General features: G+C 46.2%; 1 protein-coding gene across 5 annotated transcripts in view; it reads right to left on the reverse strand.

The window, feature by feature from the left end:
* The window catches only part of SIPA1L3 (signal induced proliferation associated 1 like 3), a 1,632,279-nt gene that overhangs the window by 1,070,664 nt on the left and 537,737 nt on the right, over window positions 1–23,878 (reverse strand). For all 5 annotated transcript variants that reach the window (XM_069644476.1, XM_069644475.1, XM_069644474.1 and 2 more), the window contains exon 6: window positions 23,148–23,322. In XM_069644476.1, coding sequence (XP_069500577.1) covers window positions 23,148–23,322 — 175 coding nt within the window. The remainder of the gene's footprint in view (window positions 1–23,147; window positions 23,323–23,878) is intronic.

Genomic DNA, 23,878 nt, shown 5'->3' on the forward strand with positions numbered 1-23,878 from the left:
GCGAGACCAAAACATTTTGCTGTAGCTCGCAAGGAGAAGCACCTACTAGACAGGGCAGTAAAGATGTTAGAGAGCAAAGGTGCGATCGAACGCAGTGCGGCAGGACAGGTGTTCATTGGCAACATGTTCCTGGTTCACAGGAAAGATGAGGTTCGACCAGTAATAAACTTAAAGGGACTGAACGGGTGGCTAGTATACAGACACTTCAAAATAGAAGGGATTCATCTTCTCAGAGACATTCTCTGCAAAAAAAGATTGGTTAGTAAGGTTAGATCTAAAGGATGCTTACCTAAACATCTAATAGCCAGAGAGCACCAGAGATATCTAAGATTCATTTGGAACCGTCAGACATGGTGATTCAGATGCCTCCTGTTCGGGCTAGTGTCAGCACCATGGGAACTTCACCAAGATTATGCAAGCAGTGGCAGCGGCCAAGAGAGAAAAACATTTGTATGATCGTCTACTTAAACATTCAAACACTAGCAGAGAACAGGGAAATGCTCATCGATCAGACCCGGTGGGCATCCAAGCTCCCTGTTCGTTAGGTTTCCTGATAAACAGAGAAATCGGAACTCACTCCCAAGCAACGTCTGGAGTTTCTGTGGTTCATGGTGAACACTGCAAAAGGAACACTGGAACTCCCAAGTCACAAGATACACACGATAAAGAAGGAACTCAGAAAGACATGACATCGCTCCAAGCACTAGCAAGGACTGTCAGCCTTCTGGCAGCCTCCATTCAAGCCATCCTTCTAGGGCCTCTGCACGACAAAGCACCGCAGAGGTTGAAAATACACAATCTGCAAGGAGGACTAGAATACTACAAGCTAGTCCCGCTAGACCTGCAGGCAAAAATCAGAGCTGCAATGGTGGCTCCACAACATGGAAGCCTGGAATGGGTGTGCCATCTTTGGAGACACCCTGGAACTCGTCATAGAATCGGATGCAAGCAAAGTAGGCTGGGGAGCAAGGTGCAGCCATCTAGAGAAAGGAGGGAGATGGTTCCAGAAAGAGCTAGACCTCCACATCAATTGGCTGGAGCTGCTGGCAGGCTTGTTCGCAGTGAAGGCATTTAAGGACAAAGCGGAGTGTTGTATCCTGATCAGAATGGACAACATTTTGGCGGTCTGATGTATAAATCACTTACGGGGAACGAGATCACGCATGTAAGTAGAGCCAACAAAATATTTCTTGCATTACTGCCTTGAGCACAGGATCTCAGTCACAGCGGAACGTGGTAGCTGATTGGAATTCCCGTTATTGGCACGACTGCAGCGATTGGAAGCTGAACAGAGAAGTGTTCATGCATGTGACAGCAACGTGAAACACTGATCTATTTGCTTCCGGGTTAAACAGACAGTTACCAGCTGGAGGTGCGGATGCATTCCTGCAGACGTGGTCAGAGTCGATGCACTACACTTCCCTCCTCCCACCCCCCTTTATGATGCTGGCAGGATTAGTTACACAGTATGCACTACCCCCATAAGTATATATTGAGAGAGTCTGTTTGAAAACATCTTCCACTTTATGTTGTAAGGGCGAGGCGATATTCATGCACCGCCCATTGTCCTGAAGATGGTCAGAACGACGCAAGGCTATGCCCCTTTTGCCAACTGAAACACGTGTATACAATGTTAATAAGCTTTTGGCTGCAAGTTAACAGATGTTTGTAGAGCCTACATTGGGGGTGTGATATTAAATATGTGTATGTTTGGTGGAATTAACTAGATGATGTCAAGTGTGCTGGATCATATGTGATTTTTATAAGTGAAGAGCCTTTTGTACTTGGTTTTTGTAAAACATTGAATTTGTGTTTATAAATAGTGTGCAAGAAGAATCCTTCCAACCTTACAGCCGAGGTCCATTTCTGTTTAATAGAATTAAGACTCCCTGCACCAAGGCAGGGGATAATCTTTATTGTGGAGAGGTATATTTCGGTGCCCAGTCAGTCAATGAGATCATCAATCCTGGGCGTTGGGTAGTTGTCAAATTGGTAAATTGTGTTCAACTTCCTGAAATCTATACAAAACCTCCACGATTGATCGGGCTTTGCCACTAGTACTATTGGGCAAGGACCAAGGACGTTGGGATGCTTTAATGTCTGCCTCTAAAATTTTCTTCTCTACCTCCTAGATGACAACTTCATTTCTGGCCTCAGGTATTCGATAGGCTTTGAGGTTAATGGTAGTTCCTGGGTGAGTATGTATGTATTGCTACATCTTTCACTCTACTAGGTTTGCAACTAAAGACACCAGAGAATTGTTCTAAAAGCTCTTTGATGTCGTGGAAAGTCAGTTGGAATTAAATTAATCTGTTAACTCTGCTAGGAGACTAGCCATTACTACTCAGGATGACTCCACTGGGCCCGGTTTCCTTTCTTTTAAAAGATTGACATAGTAGATCTGTGTTTTGATTGGCCTATCAGGTTGGGCAACTTGGTACTATGGCCCAGTTTGTTCCATGACCTCATATGATCCGTGCCACCTTGATAGCATCTTATGCTCAGAGGTTGGTAATAGCACTAAAACCTTTTTGCCCAATAGATAAAGACATGGTCACAGCTTTGAGATTATATGTTCCATCTGATGTTTGAGTCTTGGTTACATGGGGGTGCACTCTTTCCCGCACTGCATGCATGTGTTCTTTAATCCACTGCCTGGTTTGGACCAGGGAGAGGATGGCTTCTTCCCTTTCCTCCAGGTCTCCCGTAATATGTCTAACACGTCTCTGGGGTCCCATCCATACAATAATTCAAAAGGTGAAAATCGTAGGGAAGCCGGATGGCAAAACAGGGCCCAAGGAATCATTCCATTACATACCAGTTCTTTCCGTCAGCTTCCAGTAACTTTTTAAGTATATGTTTTAAGGTCTTATTGAAACTTTCAGCGAGACCATCATCTGAGGGTGATTAAAAGAGGTTAGTAAGGTTTTCATCTGTAGAATAATCTTTACCTCTGCCATTATTTTACTTATGAAAGTTGTTCCCTGGTCTGTCAAAATTTCTTTGTGGAGGCCTACTCTGGATAGAAAGGGGTTCAGGTGTTTCAGAATCTGTTGCAAGGCGTTTTTCACATAGGGTAAATAACCAGAAGACAGGCCTTCTCTGTCTGCTCTCCAAGACTCTAGAACCTCCTCCCTGTCAACATCAGACTTGTCCCATCATTTCTACAGTTCAGGAAAGAGTTCAAGACATTCCTCATCAACGAATGGCTCCCCTTAACACCTAGGTCCACACACCCTGCACGGTCCACACACACTGTACTCTCCCACCCTACCCAAGACTCTGATCTGCTCCCCACTGTCTTTCCCCAATGCTGCCAATTGCCCACCTTCCCCAGTTAGCTCACCACTTTTTTTTCTCCGCTTCTCACTGCATTGTTCCCCCTATGATCGAAAAGCGCTTTGTTGCTTCCCCAAGCTAGGTTCACGCTCAATAAATACTGTAATAATATTTTATTAACCCCAACTCATGCAGTAACATGCCCATATAGTCGCAATAGTTACACAACATCACATATCATTTCAGGGCTAAGAAACTATATCAAAACCAAACAGGCCATTGACACAACTACCTCCAACACAACAGCTTTCCAGACACAGGTTATCTGACAATAACACAACTTCACTACTTCAGACCAATTTCTGAGGAAACCTTCAACAAATAAGTAAAGGAGACTAACAAGGATTCACACAACAACTCTTGCCCTCCAGACATACTCCCCAAAGAAACCCCTGCCACCTATTTCCATAAACTGATTAATCTTTCAATGAAAATGTGACTCACACCAAAGGCTTACAAAGCTCCCTACAATAAACCACTAATAAAGAACACGGTGGGAAAAGCAGACGGCCCAACAAACTACAGGGCCCATATCCGGCCTGCCTTACCCAACCAAAATACAAATACAAAAGAAATCCTCAATCACGTGGAATCAAACCGATGAATCGACTAATCCTAGCTTGCTTTCAAACCTCACAGAAACAGAATCAGCACTATTCTCCATATGGGACGACCTAAAAATGAATGCCGACAAGAGCATACCTTGAGCTCTCATGCTACTGGACTTATCAGTAGTTAACAACATCAGCCACACAACTTTAATCACAAGAGTTTACAAGAATCTGGCATCAATATGTTTGCACTGTAATGGTTAAAATCCTTCCTCCCCCAAAAGATATTTACCTCCTTTCTCTTCTACAATCAGAAGCACCAACTGCAGTATTCAATAAGGATCAACTCTCTCACCACTTCTCTTCAATATATACATGACCCCTCTGAAGAAATTAATTTAAAAAAAAAAAAACAGACTAGCATGCTAGAACTAGGCAGATGACAATTGATTTTCACGAGGACTAGAAGCACTAACAACTAGATAGAAACCTCAAGATGACCAACAACAACCTAAAGCTAAACCATAACAAACAGGAAATAATGATCACCCTATGCAACGACGGAGTTCATTCAGTTCAGTTGCAGACCACACTCCCTTGGCCACTGGAAATGGGAACAAGACTGGAATCATCTAACATAATCAAGAATCTGGAAATACTCATGGAGAGTGGACTCACACTGGAACCATAGGTCAACGCAATTGTAAGAAAATGTTTCTACTATCCACGATCAATCAGATGCATCCGTCCTTACCAAAGCTTCCCATACCAAACACTTGCCATCATCTCACTGATACTGGCAAGAAAAGTCTAGGCAAATAGCCTATATCTTGGAATGCCAGAATACCTTAACAGGAAACCTCAACGCATCCAAAACACAGCAGCAAGATTCCCAAGAATAAACAGGAGGTAATACATCCTTCGGCCCAGACACACCTTAACTGGCTTCCAGTGAAGAAAATTATGTATTTCAAATTACTCTGCATCGCTTACAGAGCTCTGCATGGAAAGGGAGCAGAATTCCTGCAATCAGAAATCACCCGTTACCACCCAAAAAAGGACACCAAGCTCAAGCAGCAACATTTATCGAATCAAGACACTACCAAAAAACAAGCATGGAATGGTACGGCCTTCTCCATCCTCATCAAAACTATGGAACTTGATCCCGAAAGAAATCTGGACAACAGAAGATCTAACCTTTCAGAAAAACGGCTATTCAATACACAAGGATAGAGATCAATGAAGATCCCACAAAATAGCAAACCAACTACAATCGATAGACCACTATATGAACAAACACCTTATCAACAAATGAGAAAAAAAAAACAAGCTACAGAACACCCTGAGGTGTGTTTCAGAATACAAAACAAACCGCCCAAAAATGGAATAACTCCAAACAAGACCAACTCTCCCAAGCTTGTACTGACGGCACAGGCAAAAAACGTAGGACTCTTATGTGAAACATGAACACAATCAGAACATGATATACAAGACAACGTAAACTGCAATTGCATAACCCAATAGAGCTGATCCATACAAAGAACCCAAGCAATTAAAAATCTCAACTTTCAAGCACCCGACTCCACAAATGCTTACCTACTCAATTCACTGCTAGAACAAAAACCTGGCGCACCACAGCTCACTAGGAATGCAGAAACCTCTCCCGTTAACTGCTAAAACACAGCCAGAACCCACAGATCCATATTGCCCCCTGTATTGCTTGAATACATCCCACCTGATTTGAATGGATCATCTGTGTAGGAATATGCTCACCTGGCTGCTAGTATACTGCTATTTATCTTTACATCTGTGTTAAGGTTATGGGTCTGTATGAACTACAAGAAGCTGAAAGAAGCTGAAATTCAGGTGACCTACCTCCACAGTTCTAAGAATGTTTCATTTCAAGGATGTCCGTATTTAAGGAGCCCACATTTCCTATTAGTTTCTATAATGTTTTGCACATAAATATCAATCCAATCGCAAATCAAGCTTTCCAGAATAAAATAGATCAAATCATGTTAAAGGTCCACCCACCGTACATTGTTTTTGGTGGTGATGTATTTGTATACTTGGAAGCGACATCCCCCGAAGGGCTGAGAAAAAAGAGCTGGCCAGTAACATTTCCCCCAGTCATTATAAAAGACTGGCATACCCATTTAAAGATAGTAAAATTCTATATTTTTGTATGCAACTTCAGAGGTTAGCTAACAGGTAATGCCACCCCTCACCCCTTACAACAAGATCCCAAGGTGATTTTTCATTTACAAAATAGGAGAAGCTACAATAGACTACTTTGTTCTTCACAATTATTGGAAAGAGATGTATGGTATGAGAATGATAAAAAGGGTGGAACGAAATCATCTTGCTCAGAAATCACTGCTGATTCTTGAAAATTGCATATGGACAGCTACCACTAAGGATATATTAGAGAGAAGGAATGAACAATAGGAGGGCCATTCGATGGGATAAATTACAGCATCCCACTACTCATCTTGTTTGATCTTAAAAGTACTAATGGCCAGAATTGATCCTACAAGAACTTTACAAAATAAATCTCACAAAAAAATTGAATCAGGGAAAAAAGGCATGCTACCAAGTTATCTGCATAGAAAGCATTAGTAACGAATAGCAGCCACCCATGTTCATTCTAGATTTGACCGTTTATACCCCAGTGTTCAACTCCATGTATAACAAGCATTACTTGCCCAGTAATCGTCACTGTGGCATAATACCTGAATCGCACCAATCAACCTAATGGATGTGACTGCAACAGGGATAGCGACTTTGTATCCAAAGGTCTATAGAGGTCTAACTTCGAATAAGACTTTACCTTACTTTCGTTCATAGGTAGGAGATTTACTGTTTGCGGTGTTATCCCGTTATTAGCCAATCATCTATATTCTTGGGATTTCCTAACAGCACAGGTGAGTTGCCACTAATGCGAACAACTTGGTGAACACAAGAGGTGCAGAAGTAATCCTCAAACTAAGCAATTTGAAATGAAAATGTATTTTCTATTTTGAAGGAAAGGTATTTGCAATGTCCTGAGAACATCAAAATATGAAACTATTGTGAAGAGTCAGAAATGAAACCAGGACACAAGTTTGCCATGTTTTTGGTTAAAGACTTTATTAAAAACAAAAGGGTTGGGAAAAGGACTCTTTGACCCTGCCCTAAGAGGAATCCCTACCTAAAACAAAACACTTAGGTTCAGTCTGTGTCAGAATGTCAAAATAATCAAATAATCAAATCTGTCCTTGTGTCCAAAAGTTATATTCGGACCCTCACACTATAAACCAAACTATAAGGTGAAAAGCTAAATGTCTTCAACCTTTGGTGATTACAAAACAAGTACATAAAGAAAATGTGAACAGCTCCAACATAAATGTTCTCCAAGGTTGAAGAGCCTTGGTTCCAGATGGTGATCCTCTTCCCCTGGATTCTTCCTTCATGCACATGATTCTTGGTCTAACAGTTCACTGTGTCTTTCTTGGTCCACAACAATAATGTAATTTAAAAAGCTTAGCCTTGTAGTTCCACTTCTTTAAAAAGTTCCTTCTCGTTTAGCAAACAGTTCTATATCCTTTCTTGTTACTTTCTGTAGCTTTGCAACTGCCTGGTATACTCCCTTGCCAGGACTTCTTATGCACCTGTGATTCCCTGGTGTATTTGCCTGCCAAGACTTAATTTCACACATGGTTCTTCTTTTACTTTCACAGTTACATATATCAAGGTGATGTAAGATACCAAAACATGTATATCGTTTGTTTTAGGTTCAACCCATATTTGCATTCCGTACATTCATATATGGCTGGGGCCCTTATTTGCAATATGCCTGCTTGTTTTTCAATCTGACTCTTTATTGTTATTCGTTGTACTTGGCGCGGTTGCCGAAACACGCTGGGGTCCCCACAATGTCTGGGTTGACTCACCGGCTCAGTGTGGGGTCTTTAGTCCCGTTCGGGCTTACACTCCTGCGTTCCACTCTGGACTGCTCTTGCATGTTTTCAGTCCCTCTCGCGGCTTCACTTCCGCAACCCATCTGCTCCAGGTCCCAGTAGGTGAAACATGGCTTTCTTCGGTTGCCAAACGCCCAAGAGTCTTCCACTGGCTTCTGGCGTGTCTGCGGCACATCCTGCCGTCACAGCATTCCTCTGCTTCCTTGCTGGCGAGCCACTCAGCTCCACCTCACTGGTTCATGTTTCCAAGTGCCACAAGCCTTGCGGAAAAGTTTGAAAACTTCTCCCAGCAGCAGCCCCTTAGCGTTTGTCTTCGATCTTTAAATGTCCCTCGCACATGTGCATTACGAAAACTAGAAGGCTCATTGGGCTTGAGGCTCCCTCTGCTCTGCATTGTTCTTTCATTCCTCCTCGCCCCAGTATTTGGGTGATTGTAGGAAAAGGAGCCCATTGATGTTCATTGATACAGATTACTTGGAAAATCGCTTTCAATGGTTCTGAATGATGAGCCAGTTCTATATGATGGATAATTAGAACTGGAACGGGTAGGTTTTGAGGTTTTACATTTTAGACCAGGGATGGAAGTTTGGCCTACATGGTTTTGAGAAAAAGGTTTTTCTAGTTTCCCTAAAGGAGGGTATAGGCGTATGTCAATAGACCATTAGGGTATTGGGTATCAAGGGGTCTTCTGCATGAGCAGATGGGGGATACCATGTCTCATCCAATGAAGCCATGTCATCTCCCGGAGGCTGTCTCCTCCCATGTGATCCTCCCTCATATAGCTGCCCCCAGGGGCAGGATCAAGTAGCAGCAGATTGTAGAGAAGAACAATCGAGCAGCATGCTCTGCAGACCTGCAGAGCACAATACCGGACCCTTGGCCTGAGCGGGCTTTGCCGCAGAGGGTCAGGTGCGTAGGTTTTATTGTGAGGAGCTTGGCATGCTATGCGGACCTGAACATTGCACCCTTGGTAACCTCCTCCCAAATGGGAGAAGGTTACTGCCGGGGAATCAGAGATGAATTAGCTCCTGGAGGGTTGCCATTCTGAATTTTTTGGAATTCACATATTTGTTTGTAGGTTTTAGGCATAGAACCAGCCTCTCTCTTTTCTTTTCTGGGTACTAGAAAGCACAGTAAATAAATCCCTCCATGTACATGGTCAGAAGGCACTACACCTCTATGGCCCACATAACAGCACTTTTCTTTCCTCTTGTAGAAATAGGAGATGTACTGACGGTATCTGTGTCATGAGGGCAGGTCAAGCGGTTTTTGTAGAAATGTAATGCAGTGTCCATCCCCAACAGTGCATAGCACTGCTTTGTGACAGAAGCAGACCTTCTAGGAGCTTGGCCTCTACCACAACCTTTTCCTCATGTGAATTAATGTGTAGCTGATCATCCTGTGTGCTGTGCGCTCTGACTTGCACCCCACGTATTGCTCCCTGAAGGGTGCACGTATGGGGCTGTGGTCTGAGGATACTGTTGTTGACAAAAACCTCTCAGATTGGAAGACAAACCTGTAATCTATCCGAGACCTTTTATTGTTTCATGTTCTTTTTTTAAGCCCTTTCCAGCTTCTTGTCCACTGCTTTGCCAAAGAAATTATGGTTTTACATAGTCATGTCTAATAGTGTTGCTTGAAAATCGGGCCTGAAACACCAGTTCCGAAGCCATGCATGCCTTTTGATTACTATTGCTTCGGCCATGAGTCTACCCGCTGTCTTGGCCGAGTCTAATGCATTCTTAATTACTGCATTTGTGGATTGTTTACCCTCAAGCCAACGCCAATTTTAAAAGGTTGATAAACCTAAGATCATCTAACTGACCTCACTGTGCCCCATTATATCTTGCCATTAAAGCTGTCCCATTAAAGAACACATTGAAGGCCGTGTAAGGGGAGCCTTTCCTCCCGAGAGGATATCTTTTCTTGCTTTGTCTGGGGGGCACTCAGTGGATTTTGTGTTGTCTTAACAACCAAAGAATCAGGTGTCCGATGTCCCTTAATACAAGCAGGGTTGCTGGATGCTCGCTTATATTTCTTTTCAAAGCAAGGAGTTACTGCCGTACTGAGCCGGATTCACTAGTGGAGTTATTCTCTTTTTACTGACTAAAGTGATGAAATATACTGTGCAATTTGCCTCTTTCCTTGAATATCTTCAATAAGAACAGTGTCATCATCTGATTTAGGTGATTCAATGCCAAACCTACTTGCCACCCTTTTTGAAGTCGGCAACTGTGGCAGAAGTGGTTATAGTAGGCTCCACGACATCAGGGTAGGGTAATGGATATTCCCCAGTGTCAATGTCTTGATTGCCATGTTCAATAACGTCCTCCTCTGAAAAATGTGGATATGAAAGATGCATGGTTTCCTATTTTGATGTTCCAGGACATTGCAAATACTTCAGCTTTAAAACAGACAAGACATTTTCAGTTCAAAGTGCTTCCTTAGTGGATTGCCTCAATACCTCTTGTGTTCACCAAGTTGCCCGCATAAAGGAAGACATTTTCTCCATGGTTGTCTGGGATTGTTCTTTGGTCAAAGTTTCACTAAATTGTATTAATAGAGTCTACTATCATTCAGTAAAAAAAACCTTGTTTAATAGAGAGTTAAGGTGATCAAGTTTAACGCAACAAAACCCCTGAAATTCAGCAATAGAATTTCTGGAAAGTCCACCTTAACTATGTGCCACCTGTTGGGCAACTGCAATTATCGCATCAATGATGGTATGATGGCATCACTGATGCCATCATACATGACATCAGCAATGAGATCAATAATTACATCAAATGTGACATTACTGATTAAATAAGCTAGAATATTTTTGTGGACGTCTTTTGATACCTATTTTATTAAACTTAATGGCAACCACATGACATGGAACAATACACTGATACAGAAGTATGATACCTGATGGCGCATTCATTTTTAATATTTATCAACTTATGAACTTTAAAATAAAAATAATTAACATTATACAAATGATTTGAATTTCATGCAGTAGTGAATTACAATACTTCATTGCAGGGAAAGTACCCATTCTGGTAAATCTATTTCAGGTATTTTAAACATAATAAGTAGATTTACTAGTACAAGAATTAGAATGTATAGAAGTAGAAACATGTTTAATAGTAAGTGGCATGAAAATAGTACATATTGGGTGCATTGTTAGATATTTTTTTGGCACAAGGAAGTAGGATGAATAAATACTCTTGTTTACTTGGTTCGCGGGGACGACTTCTATGGCGTCCTTTTGGAGCAGCGTTGCGATTTCTTCAAGAAGGATGCGTTGCTCTTCCTCTGAGTCTTTTGACGCAGGGAATGCTTCCAGGGTTGCTGGATCAGTTCCACAAAATAACCGCTTGCCACGGTGGATAGCACCCATTTGTCTGAGGTGATTCCCTCCCATGCTTGGGTGAAGTTTGAAAAACGCCCTCCTACTGGAGAGGCATGGGAGGGCATCTGTAACGGGTAGTCAGTGTTTTGGAGGTGTGGCTCCACTTCTAGAAGTGGAGGACCTCCCCCAGCCGCGAGATCTGCACTGTCCTCTTGGGTAACCCTGTGAGGCCTGGCCTTGATTGTTACCCCAGGACAATCCTTGATTTTGGTTGTAGTTTGAACCCTTTTGAAAATTTTGTCTGCGAAAGTGACAAAAATGACTATTGATACTCTTTGCCCTGTGGGGTTATTGGTAAGCTGGCCCAAGGACTTTAAGGTGTCGTATTCCCCTTTTGCCGATTTTAGGGCGTCTTCATCAGCCTTCCCGAAGAGGACGTTTGGCTCAATCGGTATATTAAGCAGCGTAGCTTGAGTCTACTGCTTGAAGCCGGACTGGCGTAGCCTTGCATGTCTCTTAATAATGGTCCCTTCTGCAATAATTCTGCCTGCATTGTCAGCAGCATCTAGATTACTTTTCAGAATGCAACTAGAAACTGCTCTGCCTTCTGCCGCTACCAGGGTCATTTGAGTCTTAAGGGGTTCAGGAGCTGAAGACAATAATGCAGACACCTCATCCCATTTATGGCAGTCATAACTCGCCAGAAGTGTGGTATTGTTAACGATTTGAGCCTGAAAGGCAGCCGAAGAGGCTACTTTCGGCCCCATAGTATAACGCTTCTTACTTTCCTTATCTGTTGGTGCCTCTGAAGAGGCTAAGGGTGTCCTTACTCTCTCTCTTGTTGCAACTACCAGAGAGTCTGGCTTGAGCTGTCCCCTGATATGGAGAAGATTTGTGGGAGCAGATCGGAAGAGCTTCTCTGTTCGCGGATTAACTGCCCGCGTCTGGTTAGTTGTTTCCAGGAATGGCTGGATCCTCCGCTGGATAGACTGCAGGATGGGAATGAACTGCGTGACCGCCTTTTTATCCCCTAAACCGTCAAGTCCTTGTCTTATTGAGTCTCCTGTGTTTTACCTAATAAATTAATTTCAGCCTAATTGCGGCATGTGTCACTTCCCTTGTAGTAGGACAGATTTCCTTGTAAAGAGAAAGGTCACAGCAGAATGGCTGCAAAGTGTCTGGAATCAATATGCCCCGAGGCTGACCAGGACTATAAATTGAGAAAAACAAAAAAGATTTCGATATCCAGGACACATGTGCCTTTTTGTAAGACAATGTTTATTCTGAAAGGTATCAGTTTGATTGAATGAACAATTGGATTCAAATCAAAAAGTTCACTCAGTTTTAATTGGATTTATTTTTTTGAATTCGGTTAATTCAAAAGTTCACTGGTTTTGTATTGGTTCCAGCAAGTTGTTTTTTTAAAAATCCTTGTTTGACCTTACTATTCAATTCATTTCATTCAGTTATGTTGAATTGTTTGTTGAATTGTATTCACTTAATGATTTGCTGCTTTATGATTTGTTGGTTCAATCACTTGAGGTCTATTCCAGCAAGTTATTTTGGAAGTCCTTGGTTGGCTTTAATACTGAATTCGTTTCATTCAGTTTGGTTGCATAAGTTAAATTGATTGTTGAATTGGGTTCATTCTGTGGTATTCTTGTAATTTAATTTTATCCATTCAATCCCTCATTCCGAGACTGGCGGTAGGGGATACCGGGCACCGGTAAGGAGACCGGTGCCAGTAATCTCCTACCGCCCTATTCCGAGGGCCCTTGGCATGGACCGTAAGTGACGTGTGGTCGGACCACACGTCCCTTACGGGTCCAGCTAAGAGCCCAGGGCGCAAATAACGGGCTTGCCATTCGCGAGCCCGTTATTTGCGCCCTCCCCATTGAGCAATGGGAATGGGGAATGGTTGGCGCAATGGGGACTTACCGGTCCCACCAGGGTCGGACTAGACCGGTAAGTCCCCATTGCAGCAAAGCGAACACAGTCACGGTATGGGAGGCAGCCATGGAGCTAATTGCTCCATGGCTACCACCATACTCGTAATGAGGGCCATAGTCTTTTCCAGCAAATTGTTTTGAAAATCCTTGATTGACCTTGAAACTGAATTCCTTTTGTTCAGTTTTGTTGAGTTGATTGTTGAAAATATATTTTGCTGTGCGTTATTTGATTGGCCTTGCATACCGTTATAGAAGCCCCTCGACACGCGTTTCCCCGCCTTTGTATATGGCGGTTCTTCAGGTGGTGCTATTGTGCCCTTCTTGAGAATATAACTTTGCCTAAAGAAACAAACCAGACAGTCACTGAGTTTATATATTGATAATGCATATGTGATTTGCTGATGCAACCAGCTAAATGTGAACGCTGACACAACGTTGTAGTATACTTAATCATTTTTCTGCTAGAATTGCTTGTGATTTTTTCAAAGTTTTGGTTCTACTTTTCAATGGGTATTATATTTTGGATTTAGAATATAGTTTAGTCCCCTGTAAAAAGACAAATGAAATGTTTGTGGATACGGTCTTTTACATTTGCGCTAATACTTTGTTTGAATTGTTAAGATATAACTGTCTTGTTTAGGTTTAGATATAAAGACATTTACCTTGTATGGTAAATATCGACCAATTATAAGATTAAGAAAGGGCTTCTCTTTCTTGAAGCTCTCAAAGCTTATCCTCCAAATTTTGCGGTTATTATGGTCTTCATTTTAACTTGGTGATTTTTTTTAATCTTTATGTTTTTGTGATTGATGTTTCTAATGTGACTGATGTCTACAACATGGTTGTTTTATTGACAAACATTAAAATAAACATGATTGCTATTACTACACCCGCTGCTGGATAAACAAATTACCATGGGCAAACATGTCTACCTGAATGACACCGTCTTGGTCCAAGGCCCTCAAGCCAACCTCCTCCTCTTTGACAGGCGCTTTTCACGCCTCATGAACTTCCTTTCTTCTCCTGATGTCCTGTCTCTCCCTTCTTCAGGTTCCTTGCCTCCCCACTCTGCCTCCTCCTTGCTACCTTGCCCTTTCCTCCTTCCTCTCCTGACCCCCACCCATCCCTTGGGCTCCATCCATACCTCTGATTTGAGCCCCTCCCTGGAAGTCCTTCAAAGATGGCAATCTTCTCCATATTGCCTCTCTTAACTCTCACTCAGCCGTCAATCACTCCTCTGACATCTGTCATCACTATCCTTCCTGACGGCAATAAGATCATCTCCGCACCCAGATGCACCCGGTACCCAGAGGGGGAATAGCCCTGATCTTCCCTGAGTGGATTTCTGCCTCTGTCATTCCTATGCAAACCTACTCCTTTTTCGAATGCCTTGTCTGTAGGCTGCCTCTCTTTCCTGGCCACTCTCTTACCATGGCTATCATCTATCGGCCACCTGATCAGACTGCATCCTTCTGAGTGGGCGGACCTCTCCTCCTCCCTCCTGGTCTCGACCACTCAACTCCTACTTCTTGGAGCCCTCAATATCAATCTGTATACTCCCTGCTCCTCCTCTGGACTCTTTCGTGACCGCTGTGATTCTCTTTCTATTCTCCCCTCTGGCCCGACTCACTCTGCAGGGCACACGCTTGATGTTTTGATCTCCTCTGACCTCACCTCTCCATCCCTCTGACCATTCCTTTCTCCTGGAGTGATCACTCCCTCCTCCCCCCCCCCCCATCTCTCCCTCTCTAGCCCCTCGGGCCAAGCCAACCCCAACACCGCCACCTACCTTATCGGTCATCCGACCCATGTAGCGGTTGAGGCTTTTGCCGCCACTTTCTCTCTGCCACTCCTCCTCTTGCTTACTCTCCCCCTAATACTGCCCTATCCATGCTCTACTCTTCTATCTCTGATACTCTGGATGTTCTTGGCCGCCCCCGTCTTGAGGATCCGCTTAAAGCCCAAAGCCAAGTGCAACTCTTGATAGGACGCCGACCTAGCTACCCTTAAGCGAAAGTGCAAGGTTGCCGAGAGGAAATGGCGGGCTTCCTGTGCATCCTCTGACAAACAGGCCTGCCGCCTGCTCCAAAGGCCATACCAGCTCCTTAACCAAACTAAAAAGAGAGCCCACATCCAAGCCTGCGTCTCTGCAGCATCTAACAACTCGGGCAACCCTTTTAAAATCTGAAAGGAGCTGGCCAACCCTACTGCAGTCTCTACCTCTCTTGTTGCCTTCCAGGCCCACTGCAATGCCCTTGCCTCTCACTTCATCTCTAAATCCCAGGACATCCCGTCCACCCTCTCGTCCTCTCCACCTCCTCCCCCTTCTGTCTCTGCAAACTGTGTCCCTCCTGCAGCCACCCCCACTCACGCTTTCTTACTTTCCTCTGTGCTCCCATGACAAGGTTTCTAGAAAAGCCTGATCTATGAAAGTCTTGTCAAAACAGTTTCTTCCCGTTCGTCTAAAACATTATAAGTTACTCACCATAGTGACTATCATACTCTTAGTCCTTAGTCCCATTTCCTCCACACTGCATGGGGCGTCCCTTCCAAGGGACGGCAGACGGAACTCTTCACCAGAAAAAAACCTTCTTCCCGTTTAAATTTAGAGGCGTGCAGGGGTACGTCCCTAGGAGCATGCGCTGCCCTGTCCCCGCCCTCTGGCACCACACCTCAGTCCCCATAGACAATAGATTAACATTGTCTAATGGCATCAGTTTTATTAGGGGGGAGGCTGGTGGGACGTATGGAGGAAAGGGGACTAAGAGTACGTTAGTCACTACGGTGAGTAACTGAATTACTGTTACGTCCCGTTTCCTCCATACTGCATGGGATATTACAACGGAGTGTAGCCCCAGGGTGGAGAGGAGACCCTCTTTACACAAACAGGTTTCTAAGAACCGCCTGTCCGAAAGCCACGTCTGATCTAGAACCGACATCCAAACAGTAGTGCTTGTAGAAAGCCGAAGGGGTGGCCAATGTGGCTGCCCAGTTTATGACTTGCCAGGGGAAATGCCGCTGGAAAGCAATGGCCGTTGCCTTGGCTCTGACCGCGTGGGCGTGCATATTGGCCGGCAGTAGCTTGTGCTGTCCCTCGTAAGCTTCTTTTATGGCAGAGACCATCCAAAGGGCTGTGGAGGCCTTAGAGGCCCCGATACCCCGGTCTTGATCTACTGAAGGTGACAAAAAGTGCGTCTGACTTGCAGAGGTCCTTGGTCCTGTCCAAGTAGAATTTCAGGGCACGCCTGACATCAAGGCAGTGCAGTACTCTGTGCCTCGTCTTTGGGCTCAGCATAAAACGTAGCTAGCACTATTTCTTCGTTCAGTTGGAATGCGAAAGGCACATTGGACAAGAATGCTGGGTGTGCCCGCAGGACTACTTTATCCTTGTGAAATGTAGTATATGGCTCTGAGGCGACTAGAGCCTGTATGCCGCTGATTCTGCGAGCTGAGGTGAGGCCGACTAGCAAGGCCGTCTGAATGGTGACCAGCCTGATGTCTGCAGGCGCCATTGATTCAAATCTTTTGTGCGCCAGGGCACCCAGAACTATGTTGACATCCCACACAGGGTGTGGCCTCTTGATGGGCGGGTAGAGCCTGGCGAGTCCCGTTAAATGTTTCCCGACAATCGGGTTGGAAGAGGAAAACATCTCCACCTCCGAGTTTTCTGTAAGCCCCAATGGCTGCCAAGTAAGTGCAGCAAGTGTCCACCTGCATGCCTGAGATGGTGAGGTCGCCAAGAAGGAGAGCATGTAGTCCAAGGTACATGTAAGGGGGTTGATACTCAGAGTCTGCCCAGTGGTAGAACCTGGTCCACTTGCTCTTATACTGGGCCCTGGTAGACTTGCTCCTGGCGCCCTGTATGATCTCTAGGTTATCTTAGGGAAGGCTGAGGTGACCTAGCGTGACCTGTTCAGGAACCACGGTGTGAGGGCTAGTTTCTGTGGCGCGGGGTGGATGACCCTGCCCCCCTGATGCACCAGAAGATGTGCTGGACCCGTCGGGAGGTGAATGGGCAGCCTCTCCGAGAGGCTGAACAACTCCGCCAACCATGGCCTGGCCGGCCACCACAGTGCTATTAGAATGATGCTGAGGTGGCGAGATTGCTAGATCTTGCATAGCACCCTGTGTATCAGTGGTGTGGGCGAGAAGGCGTATGCCGTCATTCCGTCCCACTGAATCGGGAATGCATTGCCCAGGGAGCCAGGGCCATGACCCTGCCAGGAAGCAAACAGTTGGCACTTACTGTTGTCCCAGGAGGCAAAGAGGTCCACCTGGGAGTGTCCCCATTTGTAGAAGATTTCCTGCAGTACTAGGTAGTTCAATTGCCACTTGTAGTTGTATGCGCCCACTCTGCTGGGCCCGTCTGCCTTCAGGTTGGATTTCCCCCGGCAGTTGGACAGCTGTGAGGTAGATGTTCTTCTCCAGGGCCCTTCCCACATGCTGACTGCAAGCATGCACAGTGGAGGTGGAGGGGATCTGGTACCTCGTTGCTTGTTGACATAGAACATGCTGGTCGAGTTGTCTGTCTGAATGAGGATGACCTTGCCCCTGATAACTGGGATTAAGGCTCTGAGCGCCAGCCAGATCGCCTTCAGTTCCAGCCAATTGATGTGGTACTCGTGCTCCTGCCTGGTCCAGGTGCCATGGATGCAGTGGTTTTCAAGGGTGGACCCCAACCCTCGAGAGAGGAGTCCGTTGTGATGGTGACTTGCAGGGTAGATCGCCGGAAAGGCTTGCCCAGCCGAAGGTTGCAGTCCCTGGACCACCATGTGAGGTCCGGGTGAAGTGATGGAGGAACGTTGATCATCTCTGACTGAGCCTCGCTCCTGGTTCCAAGAGGCTGCAAAGTGCAGCTGTATCCTCCTCATCCTGAGTCTCGTGTGGGGGACGGCAAAGAGGACTGCTGTCATGAGACCCAGTAGGTGTTGGTACCACCAGGCCAAGGACACTTCTCTGCTGAGGAAGTTCGCCGTGGGCCTCTTGAGGGCCATGATCTTGTCCTCCGAGAGAAAAACTCTCTCCGAGCACGTGTCCCAAATGAGACCCAAGAAGGTCTGTCTCTGTGTGGGCTGCGACTTCCTGAGGGGGAGTGAAAAACCCAGCTTGTGTAGTGTGTTCATAAGAGCATGGGAAGTCTGGTGCACTGCTTCCAGAGATGTCGCCCTGATGAGCCAGTCGTCGAGGTACAGGTAGATGTGGTGGCCCTGCGACCAGAGGAGGGCTGTCACTGTGTTCATCAGCCTGGTAAAGACCCAGAGGGCCAAGTTGAGACCGAAAGGAAGCACCTTGTATTGGAAATGGTAGCCCATGATCCTGAACCGTAGAAAAGAACGATGAGACTGCCAGATCGGGAAGTGTAGGTACATGGCCTTCAGATCCAGGGAGCACATCTAGTCTCCCTTGCACAATGTCTCCACTATCAAAGCTGGCGTAACCATCTTGAATTTTTGTAGCGGTAGGGAGAGGTTGGGGTGGAAAGGTCCAGCACAACTCTAAGGCCCGCCTGTTTCTTCTTCTGAATGGCAAAAATCCTGGAGTAAAAGCCCAAGCCTCGCTGGGAGGTTGGGACATCCTCCACTGCCTTGCTCTCGACGAGCGACCGGATCACCATCGAAAGAGTTGCTGTCCTTACCTGTAGGAGTGGAGGGGAGGAGAGGCTGGGATAGGGAGTCGGTACTCTGTGGAGACTACAGGGGTCCACGAAATTCTGGCACCAGAAATGTGCATGGAGAGCAAGCCTGCCCCCCACTGGAGACATGTGGACCCAGAGGGGCGTGTCATGCCGACTTTCCCTCTGAAGCTGTTGCGGAGGAGGGGGACAGGAAAAAGCCCTTACTCCCCCCCTTTTTTGTTGTTTGCGCAATGTTGATTCAGCGAACGGTCAGGCTGCCTGGATCTCCTGGGTTGGAAGCCGCGGAACCCTCCGTATGTACGCCCCTTGTCTGAGGGCTGCTGTGACTGGGTGTACGTTTTGGGAGTGGTCTTCACCAGGATGGATAAAAACTTGGCCGTTTGTGAGCTGTTTTTCCAGCTCCTCGTCCGTTGTGGAGTGGAAGAGGTCACCCGCTTCGAACAGAAGATTCAAGATGCGTTCCTGGACATCCGGTTTGAATTTCGTAGCACGGAGCCAGGCTGTTCTTCTCATATCCGTGGCAATGCCGATGGCATGGCCAGAGGTGTCAATGTGGGCCACGGTGGACTCCATGATGTCCTGCGCCACCATCTTGGCCTCTGCCAATCCCACCTTGAATCAGGATTGCCTCTGTGCCGGAACCTCTGGGAGGACATCTGCAATTTCCTGCCACAGCTTCTGGTTAATGGCTGCCAGCATGGCATCCATATTGGCTTGACAAAGGTGCAACGATGCGTTGAAATACTGCGTCTTCCCGTACGCCTCCAAGACCTTCTCCTCCTTGCCTAGCTGCGCCACAGAGGAGGCGGCTGAGGACAACTGAGGTTTGGAGTATAGTGATGCCGCAGCGATCACTGAGGAGTGTGGCCGAGGATGGGCCGATAGCAAGAATGTATCCCGCTCCATCTGCCTGAACTTGGCGTCCAGGCGTTTATTCACCGGATGGACTGAGTGAGGGTTGAGCTAACCCTTCTTGGCCAAGGCAACTATGTCCTTCTGCATCGGATCCCTGTTCTGGTCACAGGAGGTAGCGTGAGGACTTTTGCGAGCACCCCCTCTGCTGGTTGCTCGACCTCGGGTTGAGGAAGGTGCAAGTACTCTGCCAGCCCTGCAAGACGTTTATGGAAGGCCTTGGCTGAAGATGGCGTCGAGGTCCGCCTCCTCATCTGTGTCCACCTGAGGGTCCTGTTGGTCCGGGACCGGAGGAGGGGTGCTAGGAGCCAAGCTCTGCGGTGTGGAGACCAGAGCCAGAGGCTGTAGCGGAGGCTGTTCAGCTGCCTTCCACATGCATGCATCGTGTTGCGCGGTTCACTGGGCCCGCCCCGTCCAGGACTTTGCCGGTAGAACTGCGTATAGGCCCCCCCTCAGACATGTTGCCGGTACTAGGACGTAGCCCCTCAGGTGAAGATCTGGTAAAAAAAAAAAAACTTCCGGTCCCTCAGCATTGTCACCGGGAGGATCCACTGACCCCTCTCCCTCAGCCTGTCGGCTGGTAGCTGATTCAGCCTCGGTACTTGTGCTGGTACCAGGACCTGGGCGGTCCCTCTCGCGCGGGCAAGTCCTTGGGAAGGAGTCTTCCTTGCGGGGTGCACTAGAAAAGAGCAGCCCTACCCTGGGACTGGATCGATGATAGACGAGGTCCTTTGGAGGAAATCTCTGGAAGAGCTCCCTCCATCTGGCTCGTCTGTTCTTCAGAGACCACGAGGAAAGAGCGTTGCACGCGGTACAAGCTTGCTAGCACCATAGGCAGAGGGCGTGGGGGTCTTTAGTCGGGAAGAGCCTATCGCAGGATAGAAATCTGCTGAGCCATGTAGAAGTTGACATGCGCTGAGGAGGAGCGTGACGCATGAGGACCGAGTACCTGAATGATAAACAGACAAAAGAGAAGAAGTATCTGTGCGTGGAATTACATAGCCGAAGCCAAACCCAGGAGCGCTGGTGAATTTGGCCCGTTCCCAGCGATGCGGAAAAGGGGACTGGGTGTGGCGCCGGAGGGCGGAGTCAGGGCAGCGCATGTCCCAAGGCCGCACCCCTGCATGCCTCTAAATTTAAAGGGAAAGAAGGTTTTTTCTGGTGAAAAAGGTTCCGTCTCCAGTCCCTTGGAAGGGACGCCCCATGTAGAATGGAGGAAAGGGGACGGGACAAAAGAGTATATCAAGGACCACATTGACACGCTTGCTCCTACTCTGGCTGACTTCTGCAACCACTCCTTCGCCTTACAGATCCTTCCCCACCCCTCCCCTCTGAAGCACTCCCTTGTGGACCCTCTTCTGAAGAAACCCACAGCCGACCCCTCATGCCCGGCTATCGCCCGATCTCCATCAATCCTTTCCTTGGCAAACTCCTGGAAAAGCGGACCATCTCCCACTGACTCTGTTGGTTGTCTCCATGACCATAAGTCTGGCTTTAGAGCTGCCAGAAGCAAGGAAACTTCTCTGCTGAACATCCGTGAAGGCCTGATCTCCAACCTTGATTCTAACTTCCCTTCTATCCTCATCCTACTCGATCTCTCTTCTGCCTTAGACCCGGTCAACCATGCCATCCTGCTCAACCGTCTACATGATAACTTGGGTATCACCGGTCAGGCCTGGCTTGGCTGACCTCTTTCCCCTCTGATCGACCCTCCCAGGTCCAACTTGGGTCCTTTCTTTCCTCCATCTCACTTTCTACCTGTGTGTTCCCCCGGGGTCTAATCTTTCTCCCTAGCTGGTCAACCAATACCTGGCACTCCTTGCCCACTGCATTGCCACTCTCTGCTCCAACTTTCAGTGCTATGCAGATGACACTCAGCTCGTTTTCAGGCTTCCCTCTGCCACCTCTTCTCTCATCTCCGAGTGTCTTGCTCCAGGAGTGGTGTGCCTCAAATGATTTCTGCCTTAATGCCAGTAAGACAGATTCTCTCCATTGGCACACCTGCACCCTCCTTCCCTGTCACTCTCTGGCCGGCCTCCCTTGGCCCTCTTCCTGCGTCCACCTGTGAAGCCAAGAACCTCGGGTCATCTTCGACTCCACACACTCCTTTTCTCCTCACATCTCTGATGTCTCTAAGAAGTCAAACTACCAACTGCACCTCCTCAGAGGTATTCTTCCTTTCCTCTCCTTCCCCCCAGAAGCATACTATTTCTAGAGCTCTGGTTCTCTCCAGGCTGGACTACTGCAACAGCCTTTTTCTAAATCTGCCTGCTACTAGTGTCCGCCCTCTGCAACTCATCCAGAACAGGACTGCGAAGAGTGTCCTTGGTCTCAAGCCTTGGGATCGTATCTCTCCAGCCCCAAAATCTCTTCATTGGTTCCCAAAGGCTGCAAGGATTAAATTCAAGACCCTTTGCATTATCCACAGGACTTTCTGGGGCCTGGGTCCAAAATACCTTAAACTTTCCCACTGTAAATACCTTACTACTGGAGCTCTTCGCTCCTCCACCTCCAACTCCCTCAGGGTCAGCCGCTTCTCCAAGCAACGAGTTGGTGGTAGATCCCTTTCCTCTGCAGGGGGCTCCCTCGGGAACAGCCGGCCTGCCACTCAAACTTGAGGAGAACCAGCACCTTAAGACCTTCCTCTTTGCTTCTGCCTTCGGTCTCCCTCACCCCTGCTGATCTGTTCTGCTTCGGCACAGTGCACCTGGTTACCCTCTGATTTCTGGCGCAGGTCCATGCCCACCCAGCCACCCACCCGCACTGCCCCTGGCAACCCTGGCACTTTGGTCTGTATTTGTTACCCTAGAGTCCCCTTACCTGCACTTACCAGACACCCCAGTCTGCGCTCAAAACCTGCACTCGCCACCTTACTGGCTGCACTACCTTTTGTGTTTTTATCCCATGCTCAGCACTTTCCATTTCTCCCCTCTCCCTTCCACTTTCCCCTTCCCTCTCCCCTGCACTTGCGTGTTCTCAATTACACTGGTCAAAGTAAGATTGTTGTTTTGTCCTCCCTTGTTGCCCTCCCTTGCCTCGACGCGCTCTGAAACACTTGTGTAGGAGTGTGATACAAATAACATATCATTTCATATCATAAAACTATAGCAATTGTGTCATAAACTTCCTAACATGGGATGGTAGTAAAACTACATCTCTGTGGCCAAGATCTGAGGGGGTCATTTGAATCCAGAAATAAACATCAGAGACTTCAAGTTGTTTAGATTCAAACTGTTAAAGGTTCTCGAGCTTTGAACTGTTTTCACCATGTAAATTGAAAACTCCACTATCCCAAAACATTCTAAATGAAAAGGACACATGTGAAAAATGGGCCCTCTAACGCACCCAATTAAATTGAATGTTTTGATTTTTATTAGAAAAACAGCCATTAAGCAACATCTCTTATCAACTGAAATACATGTTTTGTTTATGCCACATATGAAATTCAATTCTCTAATAGTGACTTACTTTTTGTGTCCAATTGGGCAGCATATTTGGAAAACCCCTTTAGGCAGACCTTCTCCCCGATCAACAAGAGGAATTCTTCAAATGCAAGTCCTGCATTTTCATTGTTATACATCTCCTCCTCAGAGCTCTGACCGGCTTTACAGTAGAGAATTCCAACTTTATGTTTCCTACAAAGCTGTAGGACAAAAAGGAGCAGGGTTTGATTTGATTATGTAGACAAATTAGATCATTTACAATCAGAACAGAAACATTTATTTTAGTGAACATTTCTGTTTAATAATTAATACCAAGAATATTTCAGACCTTGTTATTGGATGACCAGTAACATGAATTTCGAAAACAATATTTAAAATTATCCAAAGTAGGCATTAAATAGACGGATGGGTGAAAAAACAACACAGTATAAAGATATGCACCTCGAAACACATTGTGTATACACATTGTGTATAGGCACATTATAAATACCCAATAAATAAAGCATGAAGTATAGCGGATAACAAAAAAAACGGTAAAAATACTATTAAAGAAAGAAGAAAATCAGCAACATGTTCAGCGGTTAACTTTTTTCACATCCATTTTTTATTGGAAAGTTTTCAATCACAAATTCTTATTTTCACAGATTTTTGAAACCTTACACAACAAAGCAGAGAAAAGAAAAGCAAACAACTCAAACTTGATCTTTTAGACTTCCTCCTCCCCATACCAAAAACACTAATGCAATTGTTCTATGC

The sequence above is a fragment of the Ambystoma mexicanum genome, chromosome 2p (genome assembly GCF_040938575.1).
Source record: "Ambystoma mexicanum isolate Mex_15411 chromosome 2p, UKY_AmexF1_1, whole genome shotgun sequence".
NCBI lineage: Eukaryota > Metazoa > Chordata > Amphibia > Caudata > Ambystomatidae > Ambystoma > Ambystoma mexicanum.